The sequence below is a fragment of the Polyodon spathula genome, chromosome 11, assembly GCF_017654505.1.
Source record: "Polyodon spathula isolate WHYD16114869_AA chromosome 11, ASM1765450v1, whole genome shotgun sequence".
Lineage (NCBI taxonomy): Eukaryota > Metazoa > Chordata > Actinopteri > Acipenseriformes > Polyodontidae > Polyodon > Polyodon spathula.
In genome coordinates this window covers 16,127,770-16,146,562 of record NC_054544.1, presented here as the reverse complement: position 1 = coordinate 16,146,562, position 18,793 = coordinate 16,127,770, and the positions used below count along the sequence as shown (strand labels likewise).

At 35.5% G+C, this 18,793-nt stretch overlaps 2 protein-coding genes across 4 annotated transcripts in view; both read left to right on the top strand.

The window, feature by feature from the left end:
• LOC121322853 (protein FAM171B-like) overlaps nt 1-18,793 on the top strand; it is a 45,579-nt gene that overhangs the window by 9,177 nt on the left and 17,609 nt on the right. The window contains exons 2-8 of one of the 3 annotated variants that reach the window (XR_005951102.1): nt 3,132-3,365; nt 4,111-4,203; nt 6,426-6,584; nt 7,790-7,960; nt 8,414-8,530; nt 8,718-8,844; nt 9,205-10,722. Coding sequence is in view for 2 of the 3 variants with exons in the window: in XM_041263276.1 (XP_041119210.1) it covers nt 3,132-3,365; nt 4,111-4,203; nt 6,426-6,584; nt 7,790-7,960; nt 8,414-8,530; nt 8,718-8,844; nt 9,205-10,522 (2,219 nt within the window). In the remaining variant the exon portion in view is untranslated. Of the gene's footprint in view, nt 1-3,131; nt 3,366-4,110; nt 4,204-6,425; nt 6,585-7,789; nt 7,961-8,413; nt 8,531-8,717; nt 8,845-9,204; nt 13,126-18,793 lie in introns of those variants that run through there. The other 2 variants (XM_041263276.1, XM_041263277.1) reach the window with 2 other exon arrangements.
• Nucleotides 13,374-18,006, top strand: LOC121322856 (caspase-8-like). Its single transcript, XM_041263279.1, has 6 exons — nt 13,374-13,752; nt 14,882-15,179; nt 15,368-15,417; nt 16,113-16,239; nt 16,668-17,175; nt 17,469-18,006. Exons 2-6 carry the CDS (start codon nt 14,897-14,899, stop codon nt 17,596-17,598), a joined length of 1,098 nt encoding a protein of 365 aa, XP_041119213.1. The 5' UTR covers nt 13,374-13,752; nt 14,882-14,896; the 3' UTR covers nt 17,599-18,006.

Genomic DNA, 18,793 nt, shown 5'->3' with positions numbered 1-18,793 from the left:
GAATGAAAATGTCATTTTTTAAGTTCTCCACAAAGTAAAGGGTACACCACTGAACCTTAACAAAAACAAAAAAGTGTGACTTTGCAATACACCCAACAGTCCCCAAGAAGTTAAAAGCACAAAGAATGATGCATTTACAAAAGACCAAGCCCATGGTAACAGATACAAAGTACAATATGGTATTCTGTGTTATTCCGTGTAGTACGGTGGCCACAAGCCAATGAAAACAGATTACTCTTTGAAGATTTAAAGTGTTCAGTCTTGGGTAGATTCACTGTGCTAATGGGAGATTACCCCAGAAACAGTAGTTATCTGGCCATGGTTTTACTGTGATATACCGTACACCAGTGTAAAATGTGAAGTGTAGTGAAACATACTGTGGTAAAATATATAGCTGCAGTATAACATTTTGTGAAAAAGAGTAAAATTGAACATTTTCCAATCTAAATAGTCAACCTAAAACAAACACTGTCTATATTGCAGTAAACCTGACCCAGATCCCCTGGTCTGGCATTGAGCTGCATTTATTGACTGGGCATTCAACTTGATACCCTATAGCTAAAGGGCGTTTGTGATAGGCCAGTACTTGGTTTGTCAGAAATGTGATTTTCAGGTTTAATCTGTTGTTACTGTGCGGGACTGTTCAACTGTACCTTCAGGAACTCTGATTGAAATAACACTGATAGGCCTTTGACAGCTGCCTTGTAGTATATCATTCAGATTAAATGACAGGTAAAACTCATTTTCATTTTTATCAGCCAGTCCGGGTTTGGCTTTTGGTCACCTTTGCTATACAGTGTAGGCCTACGTAGATGACAGGAACTGAAGGTTGATGGCTGTTGAGATTAATGTGGTCTGTGGGGTACAGTATTAAGGACAAATTGATGGACAGTCACCCTAGTCATTAAAACAAAAGGATATTTCATTGAAAGAACAGAAATAATTAATCACCCAAACTCATTTGGCTGAATTTCTTGTCACAGGTCCATTTGTAGTTGGCTGCTGTACAGCTTAGGTGGCTAAGTGGCCAATAAAACCTTCAGCAGTAACCACAATTGAATTGAACCCGATACATAAATTTTAATATCATAAAATGTTCAATAGATTTTGGTGTACTATATGCCTTACTGTATCACCCCCAGGGGCCATTACCATTTTTTTCTGATCCAGCCCAAGTACAGTATCTATTGCACATAAAAGTACAGTATCTACCGTAGTGGTTTCTATTGCATATAAAAGGCACGACCAACGTTTCTGTGTCTCACATTTGAACCCTTTGGTGTCAGGGTCAAAGGAATGAGGGACGAGGAAGTTGATTTTTGCCCTTGACCGTAAAAGACATTCAAAGATTACATCTGTGTGTTCTGTAGGATAACCACCCCTCCCACTGTGTCAGGAGAGGGACCAGTTAGAGATTTATCAAGTTTTTTCTTTTATTTTCTTAATAACTTGGCCAATAAATCATCACAAGTCTGGGGATTTGACAAACTCAAAGTGATTTTTTTTACCAGCACCATTTATACAGTGCAGACGGAAGTCTTTGATCTTCATATGCTGCTGCCTGGTACGGTTTAGGCTACAGATCAGGCTAGAAACTGCACGTTGATTCTGGAGTGAAGTGGGGGAGGGGTGTAGTTTACCCTCCATTCACAAGTTCATCATGTGAATGACTTTCATTTACCAGTAAACCTAATTCTAATTGGTGCATTCACAGGGATGGAAATAAGACTCCTATTGCGTAGCAGTGTCACTCATTCCAAGTTTTACTGCATGCTTGATTTGCCACGGTGTATAGGTAACAAGCTCAGGTGAGTCTTGTTAAACTCATAGTCAAACCAAGAATGGATCAAACTGCTATGCAATGGGAGTCTTATTTGCATCCCTGGTTAAGTAATCCGTAATTAATGATCAAAACCCCTCCAAAAAAAACTATTTCACTGAGGAAGGTAATTAATGAAACTCTGTGCTGTGTGTATAGCCTGGGTGCTGTGAGAGGCTCTTGGTGAAGCAATCCATAGTACCCTGAATATAATATGTGCTACATGTATTGTTTTATATTCTGGACAGTATATCTGGTGGCACAGTACTACAGTATGTGCACAGTGGCCATGGGACACTTTTTTGGTGGCTGTACACCATAGATAATCTTTAAATGGCAATAAAGAAATATAAACTACATTTTAAATTATTCATTATGAAAAACTTTTCAAAGTCATTTTCTTTAATCATTCATTTCTGTGGGCATACAATGTACAGCACTGCACTGTATGGCTATGATATGAAGTGAAATGAAAGGTTTGATTTGAAAGGATGTCATTATTAATCATTTCATTCTACAGCTTTTCTTCCCCCACTTGGTAATATTCCATTGGAACTGTGCATTTCTTTCTCTCACATCAGTGTGCTGAAGCGGGATATCCCCGGAGTACAGCTCGATACATCAGTGTGACGCGAGAGGGAAAATAAAAAGAACAGCCCTGACTGAGAAGAATTCCTTTAAACAAAAGATCGCATTTGTTTTTAAACTAAATATAAATAAAACCAGTATTAGAGAAAGCAAATTTAAGGTTCTTTTTTGGACTTATAGCCATTGGGATTTGTGATTTTGTGACTGCAGTGTATTCAAGAGATTTTACATGGGTGGCAGCTGCAATATAATATTTCAGGTGACAGTCTAGTAGAAATAACCGCGACAGCTGTAGTTGCTGTCTGAATGCATTGGGAATTTGAAATACAGTAAACTCAAGCTGTGCTGCAATGCTATAAACCCGCGTTTTTGATCTGTGCAGTTCTGCATTAAAGCAGTGAATGCACTACACTTCATAGAATGTGCTGTTGCTTTCGAAATGTATTGCATGGATTTAAGAAATTGTAACCAAGCGCTGAGCTTGAAATAGGATTAACTTCTGTCGCCTCCAGACCACGCATCTCTCGTGACTGCATTTGAGATGCTTTCTACATGGTATGCCTATTATGAGTTCTTACGTTCTGGTTAAGGTCCTGGATTTGACGTTTGGCATTTGCATGTTTATAGAAACTACACTGTGTCCTGATAATATAGATAGTAGGAGAATCTTGAATGGTAGATTGAATTTGTCATATATTCTTTCTTTTTTTTGTTTATTTTGCAGGATCTCTCTTTACGTTAAAAGTTCAAGTCAATGATCTTGTGAGCCGCCAGTACCTTAGGCAAGCTGCTGTTGAAGTGTTTGTGAACTACACTAGGACCAATTCCGCATATACAGAGGAAAATGGGGCGGTGTTATTGAAAGTACCATACAAATTGGGATTAACTTTAACAATTGTGGCACGTGTGGATGGCTATGTGTTAACACCATTACCCTGGAAAACAGCAAAGATGCCAAGTGAGTGAGAACTTATTATTATTATTATTATTATTATTACAGTAGAACACCTTATTCAAATGATGGATGGATGCATGTTTAATGTTGGTAATATTCAGTCAGCACATGAAAAAATAAGACGCAAGAATAGTGTTAAATTGATACCACTGTGATAACCTAGACATCATGTCCTATTTGAAGTACAAACCTACAGTATGCTCGGGATGGAAAATTTTGATAGTTAGAAGATGATGGGACAAAGATGCTGTACGTTGACACCCTGAGAGGTGTTTTCCTCTTTTATAAATAATGTTTTACATTGGGATTTCATATTGGAAGGCAGTTTTGGCTCTTCTGTGATCATATGTGACAGCACGAGAGCACGGGTAACTGAGGGGCAGAGCTACACGATGCCAATGCTTTCTGCAGGTTAAAAAACCAGCTGTCATGCAGCTGTGATCAATCTGCTTGTCCAGTTCACTTATCCTGTTACATGAGAGCAGTCCCTATCTGAGCTTGATTTTGGTCCATGGCACCTCCCAGTAAAAGAGAAAGCCTTTATGATGTTATTTGCATGTCATAGTGATTTAAAGTGCAAGAGTGCCATCTAGGCACTTGTCAGTGGTATTGCACAGACCTCTTTTTTTGATCTGTTATAAATTCTCTAACCTTGAATGTAAAACAAACCCGTTATTAATGTAGTCCGTTAATAATTTAGCAGGCGCTCAAGCATTGAACTTTGGAATTTTTAAAAAATATTTTGCAGTATTTTCCTCTGTGACCCTTTCGCTGTTTCCACAAAACCAAGGCAATATCTGGCTGTTTGAAGATTCAGTTCTGATAACTGGAAAAATATCAGGTAGGTGTACTTTTCTTGTACGTGGTGTGTTAAGTAAAAAGTAGCAGGCTTTCGGAAACATTTAGCGTTCTTCGTCCCCATGTGTTGCTGTTTTCAAAGCTTTTTTCAAAATGGCCACTAGCGCACTGTGGTTTGAGATCTGTCCTATAAATAACTGCAGGAAGAGCAATTAAAACATAATAATAAAAAAAAGCAACACATGGGGACGTGTAACCAATATTTTTCGGAACTCTGCTAATTACTGTTTAATTAACAAGCTTTCAAACATTACTTTTCTCCACATAGCAGTATAATTTGGAATAGTCCTTGTGTTAGCTAGGAATAGATCCTTGTATATAAGAGAATGGACAGATGGGGGGATAATCAATCATATCTGATTTGCTAAATGATGGAGGTCTTTGTACATACAACTAATTAATTAGAAAATTAATTAGAAAATGAATCAATCCTACACTTATTCTATACATGTAAGTTCTCTGAAATCTTTTAGAATGATGTGTCCATTCTGATATATAGCGTGCATGGGAGAACGCAGCAGCAGGGCGGGTAGGTGACGTAATCACATACAAAGACATAAGCTTGATATACGCTATACTTCTGTATGCTGGACTTCAGTGTTTTGATGTTTAAATGTTTGCCTGACTCCTATCAAGGTCAGTTCTGACCGTGTTGAATGGCTTTATGTCTTTAGAATGTACCGTAGACTGTCAGTAGTCATTTTAAGGAGAATTGCCTTAAAAAGTAAGTATTTTTTCCCCCTTTTATTAGGTTTTTATTAACAATACAAATTTACCAAAAGAGGCAGAGATCAACATACAAACCACATAATATTGTAAATATTGTACTGAAATACAGCATTTTTTCAAGAGTGGCACAAAAGAAGCTTCTAAATATAATTAGGGCTGTCACTCGATTTTTTAATGAAGGTAACAATCTTATAATGGCTGTCCTGTATAGTAATACACACATAAATCAATAAAATATAAAATAAAATACGCCCAAAGAAAATGTGGTCGTTTTAAAAGCGTTTTTATTTTATTTAATGTAACACATTTTCACAGAACGTCAAGAGTTTAATAGCAAAATATAATGCAAGAACTGAGAATGGATTTTATTTATTTTTTTAATTTTACATTATATTTAGGGCTTCAGGACCATGAAACAGGTAAACATCGGTTAAAACAACTCTCCTACCCATGTTGCACAATATAAACTAGTAAAAATCGGTATACATAAAAAACTTGCAAAATAATGTAATATTAACATTGCCAACATCAATAAAACAAAATGTTATCGTTACAGCTTGTGACACTAGTAAAATGCATCTACTTGTCTGAAACCATGCCAGGCCAAATGAAGGAATCCTGAAAAATAAATGCATCTGTTGAAAAGAACTTTACATCCAACTTAAACATAAAAACTCCCTTTTCACCAACACGGTTTTAAAATGAATACAGTCTTTTGATTGTAGTAAATGCAAACGTATTTTTCCAAGCTGGCGGCAGACATTGAGGTTCGTTCTGGACATTGCAGAAAATGAAAGAAGTGTGTGTATAACAATAACAAACCAGATACGATGCGGGAAGCATTCTCGTGTGAATTCTTTCTCAGCAGGGTATGTTGGGAAATTGAGTTCAAAATGCCCAGCTAATAATAATAATAATAATAATAATAATAATAATAATAATAATAATAATAATAATAACACTATGTAACACAATTTTTGTTCCTGGGTAGTAAGTGTTATTTCCTAATTGCTTATGCTTCAAAAGTATAGAAAATGGCTATTATTCCCCACAAACTTTGCTTTTGTGACCAGGACAGAGACATTTCAAAATATCACTATTTCCAATGGGAAAATGGGCAAATGTGTGTCTTTTCGTTCACATAGTCAGAAAAAAATAACATATGAATCCAAATTAACATGTATTTATACTAAAGTAATACAAAGATGACTACAAAAGATTTAGAAGTGAGTAGTTTTTTTCGAGATTTACAATTATACTGTATTTACAGTATAATTGTAAATCTCGAAAAACTACTCGCTTCTAAATCTTTTGTAGCCATGTTCTATACTTTTGAGGCATAAGCAATTAGGAAATAACACTTACTACCCAGGAACAAAAACAAACATTTTTTTGTTACACAGTGTAATCTCTGCCTGATTATATAGTAAAAAAAAGAAAAAATCTGCGATCAACTGTGATTTACTTTCTCTACAGATGCAAAGTTACAGCCCAGCATTCAGTTTCCGAAGAATTTACTAAAACTGCCAGACCGCTCCAATGTCTCAAGCGTGATTGCCTACCTAACACTGCCTCAGCTACCTACTGAAAAGGATTTTCCTCTTTACACAATGGGGATTCTCATCAACAGATCAGGTGAGCTTTCTTTTCCTCAAAGTAATTTTGATCATCCTTTTTTTTTTTTTTTGGAGAGAAACAGTCTGAGACAAAGTAATATTAATTTATTATTAAAATCACAATGCAAAAAAAATTTATGCTGACAAAATACTTAAATAATATTAATTCTGGGACAAGTATCAGAATATTCGAATGAATATTTTTTGACGTGTTCAGATACAAAAATCAGATGTTTGTATTTCGCTAGAAATGACAAAAATACCTTGCACTTATTTACCACCTCGCCAGTTGCGTAACATTTAAAAAAAATGGCAAATGAAAAAGAGCTCTGTGTGATATGTTAGATTATATCTATAAAAAAGACAGGATCAATACAGCAGCTCTTGGGTCTCTATTTAAAAGTTTTAGACTGCAAAAAGTTAACAAACCAGATTATACGTGGGCAGGCATTAGAGTGATCTCTATGGAAGACCATCTGAGACAGAAAGGCATCATCCTGAAATTCCTTGCTTAAAAAGTGCCCAACTTTTTATGTATATTTTATATAGTTGCAACTTTGTTATGCGGAATAAACGAGAACAAAAAGTGAGTTTTTCCTCTTAATTTTACGCCATTTCCACATTTGTTTTATTTTAAGTGTTTTAAAGTAAAATTTTTGTTTTCATTTGCTTGTTCAGCTACAAAAACGAACAAGTAAACCTCATGTTATTAGTTTATAAAAACGTGTCGATGGTCACTGTTTACTGTGAAGAAACGGTAATGGAAAGGAATGAAAAAAAGTAAAAAAAATAAATAAAATGCAGTGTCAACTTTATGCACAATTTATTTCGGGAATAAACGAAACAACGTTTTACTTGAACTGCTATTTGGCATCCTTTTGTTTTGTAGTTAATTCACTGTAAGCGCCTTTATCTAATCACCATTTGTGAACCCCTTCCTTGTTTCTTTTTTCAGGTCGAGAAAGTCCCTTGGGTTGACATTGTCAATACCTTTTAGAATTTACACTTCTATAAGTAATATAATGGCTTTTATTACTTTTTGAAAACTAGCAGATATCTGAACGAATATTTAAATTGAGTGATTATCCAAACATGAAAATCCTGTGTTCATCCCAGCACTAAAAAATATATCGAATAGATCAACTGTAGCTGTGACTGTTGTATTAGATGGCAAAGAAACATGTTTTTACAGCTTTATCAATTAGTTGTTTCTTATATCTGTAGGTTACAAGAGTATCGAAATTACCCCTGTGGCTGCAGTTAGTGTCCATCTCTTCTCCAGTGGCAAAGAGGTCAAAGTCACCGGTCCAATTCAGATCATGCTGCCTTTACCAGAGAATACTAAAGTGAAACCTGCAGATGCTGTGGCTGCGTGGGCATTCGATTCACAAACAGGTCAGTGTAATGTTACTCAAATATACTGAATTTAGTGTGCATGAGAGATGAAGGGATAACCGTACTAAAAACCTTTGCCTTCCTTTTTTTCTGGTACAGCACCAAACAAAGCAGTTTCTGATATTGGGTTAGTGGGCTGAACGATTGCGTTGCACTAGATATAGAGGAACTGACGCTGTCCAGGTTCCCACTGCAGGAGTTGAAGTCAAGCTATGACCAAACCTGAATGACTGCATGGTCTGAAATCTGAAAAGCCATAAGAGGTTGGGCATTGCAGTCTGTAGCATCCTTTTGTATACAAAATACTCAGAAACCTACATGAACAAATTGAGATTTTTATTTTCTGATATGATTGTAAAAACTTAAAAGGTTCATGTTTGCGCTTGAAATGTTTTTTAATCATCCAGAAAAGGCACACTAGTAACAAAGGGGTTTCTATTTTTTCCTGTAAAGGTTCCTGGGTTAATAGAGGACTGGGGATGGTGAAGCAGGACGAGGATCGTGTTGTTTGGTCATATGTAGCTCCTCACCTTGGTTATTGGATAGCTGCACCTTTACCTACAGGAGAAGGTATAACAGCAAACTAAGAACTAGAATATTTTAAAGGGGTATTAACCAAGTCTTAACCAAATTCCTTATCTCTCTCACAAAGTTCTAAGAAAGCCCTTTTCATGTTATGTACTTATTCTTAATTAAGCTAAAATGTACTTGTGAATAAAGGCAGTATTTGACAAAACTTGATTTTGTATGTTTGTAGGTATTGTTGGACGTACAACAATTTTGATGGACTTTACCTCTTACCACACTCACCTTCTCATGGCTATTCTGGGAGGAACTGTTGTAATTGTTTTTGGATTTTTTACTGTGCTTTGTTGCTTTTGTAGGTATGTATGTAATTATTATTATTATTATTATTATTATTATTATTATTATTATTATTATTATTATTATTATTATTATTATTATTATTTTACTACATTAACACAAATGTAATATTTTTACAAACTACATATTGCTACTGGATATTATGGTATAGATGCATATATAGTTTAAGTTTATAACTTAACAGTAATCACAAATCAAATGTTATTGTTTGGGAGGGATACATTTTTACTAATTTCTTTGACTGCAATAATGGACAAGATTTTCTATTAAAGTAATGTAGGCTATTTACTAGAAACACTGGTTGTATTACACTTTAAAGGTAGTACATTTGTACCTAAAGCCAATTTACACTCTTTCAGGGATAGAGTTTGTGAGCCACAGAAGAATGAACGAGATGTCAGTAAAATGGAGGTTTTAAGGAAAGACCAGACCACTTCAACTAATGGAAACCAGTCCATTTCCTTTAAGGAATCAGCCAGACATAATGATAAATCGTCCAACACGCCCATGATGTCTTCCAGGGATGCTTCTCGTAGAGATGAATCTGCATCTACAAGACAGAAAGGGAACTTTAACATCTACGTTGATGATGTTGGGCTTCCATCTGCAAAACACTATAATGAAAGTCAAGGCAACTCTGCCACTCAGCTTGAAAGCTGCAGATCTCAACACCAGCCAACCTATGTTAACAGCAGTGAGACTGTGAGGTCTAAAGAAATGACAGAGCAGCAAAGAGTACATCTTGATCTGAAAGAAAACGTACATGGAATTAGCCATTTTCCAGAAAGATTAGTGCACATTTATAACCAACCAGTAGCCATTCTGCAGGCTCCAGATCTCTTTAGCACCCCTGAGCAGCTATCAGGTTGCAAGTCTGCTACTTTACCAAGAAAGGGACAGCTGGTGTACAACCCACTGATGGAACCCATGAGCAAAGACAGCTACACACAAACACTACCCAAAATGCCGCTGCTTTCACATCTACAGCCAGAGACCTGCAGGCAACAGGAGGTCCCTAAGGATCCACAGAGTTTAGCCTCCAACCCAGAGACCTGGGCCAGATATAGCAGCAGCCTACTGGAGTCTGTGTCTGTTCCGGGGACATTGAATGAAGCCGTGAGCATGAGTCCATTCTGCAGTGAACTTCAAGGCATTTCAGAGCAAACTTTGCTGGAGCTGACCAAAGGCAAACCCTCCCCACACCCAAGAGCATGGTTTGTTTCACTGGAAGGAAAACCCATTGCCCAAGTGCGGCATTCATTCATTGATCTTCAGAAAAAGAAGAAACCTACTAATAGCAATGACACCAGCCTGGACTCTGGGGTGGACATGAACGAACATCATCCCAGCAGAAAACTGGAAAGGGAGAAGACCTTTATTAAGGGTATGCCTCACAGCAAAATCCTCTACACAGAGGACTTTGATTTGAGCAGCAGTGAGAGTGGCACAACTGCAGCCTGCACCCCTGAAGATCCATTATTAAGACACATACTGGACAGTGGGAGTGGACAGATTGGGGAGGGACAGCCAGAGGGAGAACAGGTAGAGGCAACAAGTGTCCAAGAAGAGAGCAAGACGCAGTCAACAAAAAGACTGAGAAGGAACAAAGGGAAATCGGACAGCAAATCAAGTGGATTGACAAAAAGGGAGGAAAGGCCTCCTATGTCTTTAAACTAGACATTTTCTAAACAGGTCAGGTCAGGGTGATGGTAAAAACATAAGTATCCCAGTATTTGGTAATGAACATTGTCTATTTCAGTTGTTTCTGAATGTGCGCTTTTACTTTTAACACAAGCATATTTTAGTGTTGTCACCTGACTCCATCAACAAGAGGATTTATACTTTTAATGTTTAAAAATATACAGTAATTCTTCTAGGTCTCCTTTGGAAACATGAAAACCTTTTGAACAAAGCAGCATTGAAAAGGGAAACATCTGTATAGGTTCCAGCCTGTCTCTGTAAATGGTTCATTTGATTGGCTTCTGCCAGTTCTTGAAACAGTACAGCTGTATCTGTATGCTGGGGCACTCTTCACTTCATGGTATGTCCCAATGGTTACAGGAAGATGGTAATGTTTAATGGCCCTTGGTGTAAATTTGCTCTGTCAAATAACTCAAATACTTGTAATGAGCAGGATGCATTTACAACAAGCCTACTGAAGAACTTGGATGTAAATATTGAATCTGGTGGAAACGAACCTGCTTTGTTTTCATTAAATTATATATATGCACAGTTTTATTTAGAGAAATGTACAGGAGTTAGTGGTACTTTTTGTTCTGTGGTACCTCTTTTATTATTGCTTCCGAGCTATAGTATTTAAAACACATTAAAAAGGCTTGTGTCAGTTTAATATGTAGGCTAACACTTCTATTTACCTTGCTTTTGGCAATCAGTACATATGTAATACAGTTTGGAAAATATATTTAAGAAAAATAACTTCTATTTTATTATAAATTATTGATCCCTACAGTAAATAAATATTTGACCCCTACACGTTTATAGAATGGCCAAAAGCTGAAGACTACAATACAAACTTCCACTTAAAACAAGCAATCTTTGTAAATGTGTGTGGTATATTTCTATCTTTTGGTCTGTAACTAAAATAAAATGAATCGGCATATAAATACAATAGACTACAGATGTTGCTAATGGTGCATATTAGAATGACTGAAAGATCCAAGTTCACACTAACCATAACAAATGGTTTTGGTCATAAAAATTATAAACCAGTAAGAATTGGCACCTAATTTTGCAGTTGTATGGTCATATACTGTATATATCCTTTATTTAAAAGCAAAATATCTGTACCTGATTGTTGCATAGGCTAGCTTTTGTGCTTCCAGGTTTGTACATGTCAAACTAGTATTGACCAAGTACTATTTTATGTTTTGCCACCTTTGCTATTTTAAACAATATTTTATGGGACACTGGTAATTATTTACCAATAAAATATCACTGAAACAGTAGAACACCCAACCTGTTCTGTATGTCTTAGTAGTCCTGTCAATTTTTGTGAATGCACATTTGCTTTCGAAACTTCTGCATGTATTAAACTGGCTTTAGATTAGATCAGACTTTTTTTCTTGCAAAAGTTTATTTTATTTTTTTCTTTTGCAGCTTATTTATTTTGTTTTGTGTCCTGTTGGGTCTAATTTAATGATCTGAACAGTAGTGTGATTTCTTGACCTCCTCATTAGCATTACCACACTAATAATATGTAAAATTAAGGAAAATGCAGAAGTCAGAAAATCAGAAGTTTCACTACCATCCATGGTGCGTTAGGTTTTGATATGTGTGTCTGTTAAAAGGTTAATTCATACTAGGTACTGTATAATGTATTTGTCACTGAGGACATGATCTCTTCACTGCAATCATTTCAAGTGTGTTCCCTTTGTTAATTACACATTTTATTCCAAAAATCGTCCTACTTCTTTTAAGCAACACATTTTGTGTGATGTAGTTTTTACTTCATTTACACTTACTGTAGACATCCCTGTTTCATTTTTGGGGTAAATCTTGTAAAGAAAATTCATCTTTTTATATAAATGTTTTATTGCAATTGGAAACGTTCGAAATTCAAGTAGTGATTTTTTTTTTTTTTTTTGTTCCTGTAACTAATTTTGAAGATGGATTAAGCAAGGTGTCTTATCTATTACTGTTTCCCTAATTTGTGTATATTTAAACATTATTTTGAATGAATACACAGGTATAATTGTTAAAAGCACAAGCCTTTGCAGAATTTGTTCAGCTATAGACAGGTGTGGCAGTAACCCCTGATGAGATACAGTTTAAATAGCAAAGGAAAATACACAAATGACCATTTGTCAATGCCATAGGTTTTAATGTCCGCTGTACTGCGAAATGAAATTTTCCTGCACAAACCTACAGAAGCTGTATAATACAGGGTAAGCCCAAACTTGCCTTGCGCTTCTAGGAATAGTCTGACAAGAAGTGACATTTCTGGTTAGATTTTCTTTTTTCTTAATATGTATATAATAAAAAAGGTGAGTCATTTGTGTAGTCATCTAGATATGTAGATTTTATTTTAAAATTTAAATTTTAAATTAAATTTAAAGACCCCTTTCTAAGGGATATGGTAATATTTACATTTGAAGGAAAACAAGGTTTCAATGATGCATGGTTGCATGTCTGTCATATACTTATTCCATTCAAGGTTTCAATTATATGGAATTTACTGTTTTTGTTCAGTGTTTTATACAAAAAAATAAATGTTCTGCCTTTTGTGTACTGTTTTAAAGTTTAATATAAACAAAACCAGTTGCCAGAATGTGTGTGCGTGTGTGTGTGTGTGCGTTTTATTTTCCTACACTTGGTAATCACTCCATTTTGCTCAGGTAGACATTTTTAGGATGAGACTAGACGAATGTGATTAAACTGAGGGTTATAGAGTTCTCTTAAGAGGAAAACACCTTTCAGTCACGTAACTTGTTGATCGTTTTCTTTCTTAAATCGTTAAAATTACGGTGGTATTACAAGTATATACGTATTAAATTATACATTTTAAAAAGCTACAGAAACCTTGATTTATTAACAAATGTGACATTTTCCACACAGGTTGTTAGTAAGTTGGTTCCACACAACTTATTAATAAAGACAAGGTCAGCCCAATACAAGTATGGGTTTAAGCAAATTCCAACCGCGACTCTGAAAAACAAGCCCAATCCCGCCCATTATAAGCGGACTTGGAACTGTGGACGTGCTATGCGGGTTAGAGAGAGTTGCGACGGGTTAAATACTACAGCTCTGTCTTCCCGCCCTCTATACAAAAGAAGCATTTTTGAAACGAAACTGAAATCCTACAGTTGGTATGAACAGTAAACAAATTTTATCCTTGGTAAAAGTTACCTTAATAAAAACCGCACAATTAACTTGTTTTGTATAAAAAGGTAAGATTAAGTTCATATACTGTACTAATTTTCTTTGATATAGACATAACATATCGTTGTATAGTGTTAAAGTATGCACAAGGTTTAGAAATAAACAACATAATTAGAACTATGTGTAGTTTATTTTCTCTTACCTAACAGTATAAGACGTAAACAAAAAATAGTTGAACCTGCTATTTATTTCGTATGTACTGTACCAGAAGTTAACATTTTTTAAACTGTACTGTTTTGAAAATTACAATAGGGTATGGCATTTTGCACGAACAGTAAAGCGTTACTTTGCAGGTTTTCGCAAAGGTTTGGGGGGAAAATAGAAGAGATACCAGAGATAATTGATCACGAAAATACCATTAAACAAGAAAAAAAAAAAAAAAAAATGTTGATGAGAACAAAGTACGACAGGAACTGGAAGTAATTGTCTGTCTGTCTCACAAGGAACTTACACAGTACTGTTCTGAATGTGTTTACTACAAGATCTTTGCAACGTTTAATTTTAGATACTTTGTTTACAGTAACTGAATGCCTGGTTCATGTTTTAACAATTAGGCATAGTACTTCACTTTTGTATCATGTATGGATATTAAATGTCTTTCCTTTCAAAATGTTATTGTAGTAATCGTTAAAAATAATAAATAAAATAACATAGATTTGAATTAATTCTGACGCTTTCTCAATAGCCTTTATACAAGCTTAGCACAACAACGTGTAATAGGTAAGCCTGTAGCGATTAACGAGATAAGGGACAAAACTGGTTTAACATGGTGAAACTGCAAAGGGAGTTTTTACGTGTTATAAAGGGAAACTATCGTACCCTCACCTAGTATTAGCTGCTTTTGTTTTGGGAAGTAAATAATATTTCAATATGAAAAAACACAAAAAAACCTGAAACATTAGTACTGTCAAAATATTGTACTGCTGCGAACTAGATATGGGTAGCCTACTTAACGAAATAAAAAGTCCAATAGTTTGTATCGCTCATTCCAGATTAAAATGACTATTTATAAGGGTGATTTATATAATTGAAATATTTTTCTTTTGAAGTAACCTTATGCACTAAGAAGCATATCATTCAGATGAGTTCATTTGATTTGTTTTTATTTACAGATCCATTTTTTCTTTTTAATTTCAGTGCTAGAAAACCACCATGGAAATAATGAGAGCATATAAAACAAAACTCACAGAATTGCTGTATGTTGATCCTGTTCCCATTCTTCAGCTTGCTCAAAGCAAGAGAATCATTACAGACAGAGAATACAACAAGATGAAATGCATTTCAGATTCTGAAAAGCAGGTCATTGAGCTTCTGGACAAGGTTATGGGGAAATCCAGTAATGTATGCCAAGACTTTCTGAACATCCTAAAAGATGTCCAAGACACCTACCCTCAATTGGTGGAGTTGTTTCATGAGATTGAAGAAATCCCATCAGGTATTACTAACCCTTTTACTGTATAATTTAATTTGGTCCAATTTACTTTTCAGACATGGAGTTAGTTAGCTTGTTTTTCTCTTTGGATCTCAGTGCACATCTATGAATGTTTAAAACATCATATTAATTTATAAATTGTTTACCACAGCAATTTTAAAATAAACTAACACATATTTTTTTTGGTAAAGCTCCCCCGAGTCTCAGCATTGAAGCAAGGCCTGACACTCTAGATGAGGAGGTAACATGATCTATACGTTTTCCGTCACTACACAAAAGCTTGTACTTGAAAAGAATTATATTTTTACATCATTTTTGTAATCTAACCATGTAATAGTATTAGACGACACAGGTTAGCAAATGTAAATTAAACAATACTTTTCTTTAACTGTACTGCAACTAGTAGAGTCTACTAAGTAGACCCTGTTATAGTCATCTGAAATGTCTTTGTATCAGATAGTTTGTATCAGATGGAAATGACCTCACATTAGCTATACTGTTTAACTATTCTTATTTAACTATCTATAATAAGAAATATAGTTTGTGGTGCTGTGCAGGATACAAACTGATTTTCAACCCAGTTATGGTTTGAGTGGCCATAAGCTCACTCTTGAATTCTGACTTCTCATGAAGCATCAGCCTGTAATGTACAACACCCAATATGATTATATATACACATACACACACACTATATCTTACGAGGTTTATTTACAAAGACAGCCCTTTCTATTTCTGCTGGTAAATTACTCAAGGTTGAGTAATTTACCAGCCTCTTTTTTTTTTTTGGTTTTGCCAAACAGCAACTCATAATGATTCAATTTTTTAAGAATCAAACATCTAATTTAAAGAAGGCTATTTTGTTATTAGTAATAAGACAAGGTTACACACATGTCCTTCAGGAAGGGAGTATATTAATTTATTTATTTATTTATGCAGCATGGTGTTTATCAAATGAGGAGCAGGCCCAGAGGCTACTGTGTTATAATAAACAACAAGGATTTTGAAAAAGCAAGACTGAACTCCAAAACTCAGAAAGACCGAAAAGGAACAGACTTTGATGCAGGTGAGAGAGCTATAAACAACACAAAATATTTTTTTTAATTAGTCATTGTTTAACCCAGCAATAGGCAACTCTAGTTCCATGTTTATTAGATATAATTAATTGTTTTAGTACTTTGGACCTGGTTTGGGGTTTAATTGGTTGAATTTAGTTATTAAGAACATTGTTGGAACAAAGACAGACAGGAAGTGCCAAGTCTGCCTGGCCTTGGTTTAACCCAATCCAAGAGGATTAACCAGCCAAATGACTCGTCAACTCACTGAATCAATTGAGTCAGAATGGGCCAACAGTAGTGTTTGTTATATAACTGGTGAGTCCCATTGTAATGTAAAGCCTTAATGGTAATGCACATATTTAAATATGTACCTGAGATTAGTATTAGTTTTGCCTACAGTATATATGTACATAATTACCCCCCCCCCTCCCCACAGAGTATCTGACAAAGGTCTTCAAGTGGTTGCATTTTGAAGTAGTGCAGTACAATGACCAGACAGCAGAGGAAATCCGTTCCACTATGGAGAGTTACCGCAAGCGGGACCACAGTAGCAGGGACTGCTTCGTCTGCTGCATCCTCTCCCATGGATCAAAGGGAGCTATTGCCGGCACAGACGGGCGTTCTGTCCCCATCCGGGAAATAACCTCCTCTTTTACCGGCTTAAAATGTCCTACTCTTATAAAAAAGCCAAAGGTCTTTTTTATCCAAGCTTGCCAGGGGACAGAAACCCAGAAGTCTGTAAGAGTGCAGGCAGATTGGGAAGGTCATGAACCAGTAGCAGAACTGGAGCCTGAAGGGGATGCTGGCCCTGACACCATTCCTGATGACTCCGACTTCCTCCTCGGCATGGCTACGCTAGAGGATTATGTATCTTTCAGAAACGTCTACAAAGGCTCCTTCTACATACAGGCTCTGTGCAAGAATCTGGAGCTACTCTGCCCCAGGTGAGTCCCACAGACATACAGTAAGCAGTGAAACCAATAACATGCCAAGTGTTTTTAAGGGTGGTGCTACAAGGGGTATGAATGCAATATATAAGCAAAAACTAAGGAATCATATTCTTTTCTAAAATTAAACCAGATTAAACTAGAACCAGTATTATGCTTTGTCATCAATATAATAGTTAAAATGTTAAAATTCTAAAGTTATATTGAATAGGCAATAATGTGTTTAAGACCAAATGACAGCATATGTCAATACAATATAATCCATTCTTACAATAACATGATTTTTGCAGGAATGATGACATTTTGAGCATCCTGACCACAGTGAACAGAGAAGTGAGTGAAGAAAATATAATGGGAGCCAAGCAGATGCCAGAGCCAAGATATACCCTGACTAAAAAACTAATCTTCCCTCCATACTGATTGTACTTGGCTGCTATGTGCAAGTAAATCTACAAAAGGAAGAAACATGTATTTGAGTCAAGAGACAAGAGGCTTCTTCCATAAAACCCTATCCACAAAATTCCAATTCACTTTATTCATAGCCGCGTTTTCAGTATGTGCTGATCGTGCATTCTGGAGGTAGTGTGATAGGGTATAACACTTCTTTCTCGTGTCTTTGTTAATTAGACACGGTTGTGTCGTTTGATTCCTAGCATCATATGGTTTCTTTAAATGGGGCTTTTTATATAATGTAGTTTATTTAATTCCTTTTACACTTACTTCAGGCATTCCTGTTTTACTTTTGAGAGTAAATCTTGTTAGTAAAGTTGTTCTATTTGTATAATTTCTTTTTCATGGAATTGTAAAAATAAAAATGTTAAACATTAACAGTTTGATGCTTCAAGCAGTGATTTGTTCCAGCATCCTGTTTAAAAAAAAAAATGGATTAAGCAAGGTATCTTTTCTAATACTGGTTCCCTAAGTTACAATATGAATATACAGGTGAAAACACACACCTTTGCATTATATGTGTCAATAGTCAGCTTCTGTGGAAGTTGCAGTATAAATAGCAGAGGAACTTCTGTACTACTATACTATCTGCAAAATCAATACCACGAATGTTCATTACTTCCATTTGTTTAAATGTGTTGTACAATGAAGTGAAATGAAACTCTTCCGTTAGAGGTACTGAACTTATCATACAGAAACTGATATTTGGGATAGCGCTTCTAGGAATCTGTTAAAAAAAGAAGTAACATTTCTGGAAAATTGCATCCTTTCTTAATATGTATATAATAAAAAGGTGAGATGATGTGAATTGAATTGTTAAATAATTACAAATACGTGTAGATTTAATAAAGCAAAACAGACCCCTTTCTAAGGGATGTGTTCATATTTAACTAAATGTTTCAAGGTTTCATGGTTGCATTGTCTGTCATATTCAGTACAGCTGAATACAGTACAGCTTTTTTTTTTTTTCAGAGTGCCTTTTGTTTCAATGTTTTAAAATTCAACATACACAACAAAACATATTTCCTGAAAGTTTTCATCTAATTCCCGTAAGAGGAACGTTTATAGTAGGTGGGTTAAATACACTGCTCTATAGTCCCGCCCATTCATACAACATAATCGAAACAGAAACTACCACAAGTAACCTACCTGTCTAGTAGGAGGT

Excerpts from the sequence above, each read along its gene's own strand:
- LOC121322856 (XM_041263279.1), top strand. The coding sequence starts at position 14,897 with ATGGAAATAATGAGAGCATATAAAACAAAACTCACAGAATTGCTGTAT. Across the intron at positions 15,418-16,112 it reads CTGACACTCTAGATGAGGAG|CATGGTGTTTATCAAATGAG; the intron begins GTAACATGATCT and ends TTATTTATGCAG. Across the intron at positions 17,176-17,468 it reads CTGGAGCTACTCTGCCCCAG|GAATGATGACATTTTGAGCA; the intron begins GTGAGTCCCACA and ends TGATTTTTGCAG.